General features: G+C 38.6%; 1 protein-coding gene across 1 annotated transcript; it reads right to left on the reverse strand.

Annotated features, from left to right (window-relative positions):
* Positions 1–5,122: 5,122 nt before the first annotated feature.
* Positions 5,123–6,641, reverse strand: LOC131687952 (spermine oxidase-like). Its single transcript, XM_058972052.1, has 3 exons — positions 6,027–6,641; positions 5,424–5,962; positions 5,123–5,363 (listed from the first exon to the last, which is right to left on the reverse strand). The coding sequence occupies exons 1-3, from the start codon at positions 6,639–6,641 to the stop codon at positions 5,123–5,125; spliced, it is 1,395 nt and encodes a 464-aa protein (XP_058828035.1).

Below are 6,641 nucleotides of genomic sequence, written 5' to 3' on the forward strand. Positions count from 1 at the left end.
CTCGGATCTAATTTGTGGATATTTTTGGAATTTGTTCCGTTATTTTTCATAAAAGTGCTTTCCAATACAATGAATCTGAATTTTCAATAATATCAACCCAAAACAGGTATTCTCAATTTTCATTTGTATTTGTATTTAAAATTTGTATTTGTATTTGTATTTAAAATTCGTGTGCATCTGACACTAAGTCTTAATGAACTAAACTAAAAGTAGTTAACCTAATGTAACAGCAAACGGTGACGAAATTGTGATGAATTATAATTGAGGTCAAAGTGCTCGGCTTTTCAGAACAGCAGATTCATGCACTTTGTCCTGGAGCATAAGATGATTTTGTTTTTCGTATTGCAGAGAGAACCGATTGTACTGAAATAGTAAATACATCCATATCCACTGCACCAATGGGAACATTACGGGTCGCGTTTTCGAGCTCGATAGCAGATGGCACATTAGTCGTAAAGACACTTGAGAAGTAGCTGGCAAATAGGGAGCATTTTTCCGCCGTTGTAGTCGCTACTTTGCCATTGTAGACCAGCCTAGACGGAAGACCCGTTTCCTTTCTCTTCGTTTTAACAAAAGCCCTTCGGATTTCGTCGTAAGTTTTGTTGGATGCGGTTCACATATCCTTTGTACAGCAATTTATTGTAACAGCGGTACTCATTACTGGCGAGTGCGAAAAAGCACTTGAGAATAGGGCATCGACGATTTGTGTACGCACGGGCTTTGGCACGGATTCGTTTCAGATTCCGAAGCATGGCGTTAGACCATGGAGGCTTCTTGGGAGGTTGATATTTTGGCACGGATTTTTCAACACAGTCAATGAGTAATCGGTTATAGAGATCGACTGCAGCATTTACATCAACTTGATCAAGTTGTACACTACAGTCAATCAGCGATAGGGTGAGACGTAGTGCTGCTAAATCAGTTTTGCGAAAATTACGACGATTCACATCTAAAGCTTCTTCATATTGTGGTGAACTAATGATGGAAATTGATGTTTCTAATGCGGGATGATAGTTATCCAAAGGAACGATCACACTGGAAGCTTCACTCACAGAACACTCAGGAAAAGCATTCGCACTGACGAACACAAGGTCAAGAAAACGGGATTGATGGTTGAAAATCGTGCTTACTTGATTTAGTCCGTGAAAAGCCATTCCGTCCAGAAGTAAGCGGCTGACAGGATTTGTTGTTGATGATAACGGGTTAGGGTAAGCGTATCCACGTCCAGAAGAAACCCACATCAGTCCTGGTTGGTTGAAATCACCAAAAACTATTATCACATCGTTCGCATCTGCCTGAGAAGAAGCGTGTTCTATAGAGTCGCTTTTCTGGAGGAATGTAAACAGCTCCAATAAAGTAATTCTTCGTCTGCGTAGTAATCTTCGTCCAAACAACTTCAATGCTTGATTAACTATCCACACCAAATTCACAGGAGGCCAGTGCGGAAGAAACAGCGATCAAAACTCCCCCGCCGCGACCATGAACACTGTTATGTGCGCTTTGATCCGCACGATAAACCGCATAAGAATTCCCGAAAATCTGTATCGATGTAATACGATCATCAAGCCAAGTTTCCGTCAGAACATAAATAACGTAGTCGCCGTCAAGAGCAGCCAAGTACAAGTCCTCGATTTTCATCCTTAGCCCTCTGACGTTTTGATAGTATAGCCGCAAATCGTCAGCGCCACGTGGCAATCGTGCCGACATGCTGAAGGGACGTGATGTACCCAATGGCATGCTAGAAACCAAAAGGTTTTCAGGGAGCGGATCGTCATTCCGTAGTACGGTATAACAGGCGTCGCGGTGATGGCAGCGCAGCGTGAATTTGTTTGTGCAGTCTTGGCGATGGCGGCGAAATTATTCTTCGTCCAAACAACAGCAAATCGTCGGAACGAGTTATACCCGATGACATGCTAGAAACCAGAAGGTTTTCAGGAAGTGGATCGTCATTTAAAGCAAAAGCATAAGTTTCATTTAAAATTCAGTAGAGATACGAAAACTTTAAAAAAGTGCATGTGGGATGTCTCTTTTGAATATTTTTGTCTTCAAACTATCGTATTGCCCAATTTGAAATACCCAATACAAACGCTCAGCATAGAATTTAATTAAATTGGAGTTGATGTAGCTTTCAGTTTTTGGTCATATGACTCTTCTTAGTGCAACGTTTCGAAGAAATAGCCCCTCATCTTCAGAGCAAAGTAGGGTTTGAACAAAAAATAGTTATAGTTTTCTCTAAATATGTACAAATATTTTGCAAATTTTGCCAGGACCACAAATATTTCCTTTTTCAAGTAGAATGTAATATTTAGTTTGTTTCCGCAAGTGGCTCCGTTCTATACTAAAATGGAAAACTATTTATAGGGAAGCAGAAGACAAAAATAGGTTTGTTTTCTTTAACCTGAACAAATACATTGCGAAAATAAAATAGCTTGGATACTAATAAATACTTCAGGTTACTATGCTAAATTCCACCCAAAGGAGAAAAATTGAGTAAACACCAAAATTTCTCACTAGGACGATATATTTTGGTAAAACCAGTCTTTGCACTTGAAAGGCACAAATCCTTACTGATTACATGGGTGCGTTTCGACTTCGTCTCTCCTGAAACCGATACTAAATAATTTCGAAATACAAAGTGTGTTTTAGTTTTAGGGATTTGCGTCAAGCCGGCGCTAATCTATTCCGACAAAAAGTTAGTGTCGGTTTCTGAAGAGACGAAGTCGAAACGCACCCATGAAATATTTCAATATACAAATACAAAATACAAAATCGGTTTAGTTTAGCCCTTAAAACACTCGTAAAGCAATACTCTGTATGTATCGGTCTCATTTTTAGTTAGTAGAAATTGGTAAGCGAGGAATAAAAATACAAAATGTTAAATATCTCCGCCGTTCATGTACGGCTTATGACAATCTATAGCTTGTTCGAAAGGTATTTTGGGAAGTTTTCTAATTATGTGGACAAAGTATGACTGTATTGCTTTGTTCGAAAGTTATTTGCTTTAAACCCTTTGAGTTTTGAAAAAATCATCCATATCTCAGAAAGTAAACAACATTTCGAAAAACAAAAAAAATAGTGTCGAATGACAACGTTAGGCCTTTCATTTGAAACTAATTTCCGTAAGATCGGTTCAGCGGTTTCTGAGATAATAGCATGACATTAGTGCACATACATATATACCAACTCACACACTCAAACGCACACACACAGACATTGTCCCAATCTGTCGAGCTGAATCGATTGGTATATGAGACTCGCTCCTCCGGGCGTTTGAGCGAATCCTATACATTTCTTTTGTAAGAAATGTAAAAAGAAAGGTATCATTTCACCGAATTGTTTTTAAACTCCGCCACCACGCCTTCGGTACTCATTTATCTGGATAACCCAATTTCAATTGTTTTCAAGAAAACTTACTTTAGACCTACAGTTTTGGAAGTGGAACAAAATGGAATGGTGGTGGTGAAAATGAAGATCAATCTCGAGAAGGTATCCCGCGTACAGCTAAACCAAGCAAAAAATTGCGAATTAAATAGGCATTTTTTGCGAAGAATAACATCTCACATGACGTCGAATAAAGCAACCTCAAGTAACGATTCGCGTTTATATGGACGATCATAAGGGGAATGTTTGCATACATGACCTAGCACCACACATTAGATCAGAGTTCTTAAAAAAAATTATGTCAAAATACGGATAAGTAGAATCTGCTACGAATGAAAGCCGTACCGATGAGGACATAAATGTGAACGATGGCGCAAGAGAAGGTAGATGGATTGCAGTAGACGAAGCAGCTAATGCTTCACCTCCAAGAAAAAAGGTCTTAACTCGCAGCAGCAAACTGCGTAAATAAGACCCGATGAACATGTGATAGCTACTGTTAATTTTGTTGTGACTACGACTAACCTGCCAATACAGGCTCCTTTTAAATATTTTCGAAGAAACATAAGTGATAGTTTTCTAGGTGTTTGCAACACTTATTGTACTGAACGGTATTACACAATGGTTGCATTTATCATCCGGAAAATCAATTTTGTAATTAATCTCGTCTATTTTCAAAAATAATCTTTAGAGAACAACATGAAAAACTCGAAATTTCAAAGTCTTTTTCAGGCAGACCCCCTATCAAACACTAGGAGTTTATATATAAATATTTCTTCAAATGGCAGAAGCTAAATTACATAACTTTTGAACACTTTAACTACTTCTTAAGCGAGACTAAAACTAAACTAAAAAGAAACAAAGAAGTCTGGTGCACAAGACTGCGGAATATGTCTATGGATTTGACGCTTTTTTGGATTGGAGTCAAATTTCAAGGTTTATGCACGGTGGAGAAACAGTCCGATTGAAGCTTTTAATTTTAATGTCATGACCATTTGCAGAGATGCTTGAAACTAAAAATGTATTTTTATTTACTAAGGACTATAAGCAAGTCAAACTTTTTTGCTTTTTATGTTTTAACGACAATCAATGAGTAAGGGGCTGGAAGACATGACGTGTGTTAGCACTCAAGGAAGAGTAAGAATGTGAAGGAAAAAGCGTCATATGAGCAAGCGTAGAGTTTCCCCCCTTTGTCTTCTGTCGCAGGAATCAGGATGTTTCAGCATTTTAAACGAATGCCAATCACCTGAGTTAACGGCATGTCCGGAAAAGCTTCATGTACATGAAAAATATTTCATGATGTTGTGATCTATTGAATGAGCACGGATATTGAATCGTGACTAATATATTAGGAATTAAGAACTAGATCACGAGGAATGAAAGGATTCATGAATATTATTTCTAGTTTCGTGAAATAGTTCAAGAGAAAATATTCAGAATGTTTCGATTTTATGAACTAACTCACAAACACGACAACCAGATCATGATCAAGATGTAATAAATCATGGAAGAAAACCAATTTGGTGTAATGGCACGTTGGAAATCGTGGCTGAATTTTATAAAACAAAAGCAAATATCTCCACTACTAAAAGCAATACGCAGGCGTTACTGAAGAAAAATTGAGCATAATTATAAACACATGATTTCTATTCATAGTACTAGTTTCGTAACGTAAAAACGCGATTGTTCCAGAATTCATGACACTTTATTCACGAACTTGGGAACATTTTTTCCCATCTGATCTTTAAACCGATTTATAATATTGAACCAATCGTTGTGCCTCGCGCCAACCAGTCTCGATTGCTCCATGAACAGTTGACCAATGGTTAGCACTGGTTGCTTCACCAGCGAAGAGCAAAATAGGTTTATCATTCGAATCGGTAACTGGTTCAGACAACTGTTTTGCTCCAGTTGCATATTGCTCCGTTTTCAGAGACCTACTCGAATACGATCCTCGGAAGTTAGGCTCACTGAACCAACTTGATCTGGAAGAGTAATTTATGATTAATATATGTATGTTCAGTTTTACGCCAACTTGTGAATACCGTATGAAATTGATTGGTTTAGGAATGCTGATATCGATGAAAAATCTATTTAATACTGTTAGTAATCCGTCGACAACCTCTGCATCCGACAATGATTCTGTTTGTCGACCTTCTGGACCAACCAACCATGCTGCCAGTATATTGGGACAGTTATCGACACAGAAAAACGTTGAAACACCTTCAGCCCAGCTATATTGTGAGATTCTTAGATTTTCCAGATCATGTTGCTGCCAGAGTAAACGAAAAACATTCCCACGGGTCTTCCAAAATGGTTGCTCGAATTCCATGAAAACTTTATTGACAACACCAAAGTGTAATCCGTTGATTGCGTTAATTTTTGATAGGGGTAGTTCCGGCGAAAAAAACGATTCGTAGCATTCCTTCAGCACTCCCAACGAAACGGTTACGATCACATGATGTGTTTGATAAACAGTACCGCCCGCACACACAACTGAAATTACTTCATTATTGTATACAATGTGGGAGACTTTGTTATTGAATAGTACTTTGCTTGCCATGCTTATATCGGAGTACTGGTTCTAAAAGTTGACAGAAACGATTTAGTAATTCTACAAAGAATACTAGAACATTACCGAGCCTCACCATGAGTAAGTCTAGAATAGTTTTGAAACCATTTCCCTTCCAACTCATTCGGATTGGTCCTTCACATTCTTCATAATCGGCAGCACTAGTTGCTAGCAGATTATACCAAGAATCTATGGCCAAGTATCCCTTCAAATAGTTGTGATAGAATGAAATAAAATATTCAACTAATTTCCCATCCACCATATTCAGTTCCTGAGAATCAGCAATTTTCTGCATGAATGTAGCCACAAAGTAGTCTCCCAAAGTTTGCTTAGTTGTTCGAATTTCTTTACAATCCAATACTTCTTCAGCGAGTAACATCAACTTGTCTGTGACATCGGTCGGAGCTTGAGTGCCATCCGAAAATAGCAACACATTACGCCGAGAGAAATTAGATTCTTCCAACAGGCCCAGGGGACTGGCCATCTCGAACACTACATTATTCTTCACTCCGTGGCACCACTGAGCACCCAGATCGATCGTATTTTGCCCGAACAGAACTGTTCGAATGCGTCCGCCTATGCGGTTACTCGCTTCCAGAATCACGAAATCAGTAATCCCATTTTTGTGCAATCTCGTGGCCGCTGCTATACCCGCAGCACCGGCCCCAATTATCAATATTTTAGTAAACAT

The sequence above is a fragment of the Topomyia yanbarensis genome, chromosome 3 (genome assembly GCF_030247195.1).
Source record: "Topomyia yanbarensis strain Yona2022 chromosome 3, ASM3024719v1, whole genome shotgun sequence".
NCBI classification, from domain to species: Eukaryota; Metazoa; Arthropoda; class Insecta; order Diptera; family Culicidae; genus Topomyia; species Topomyia yanbarensis.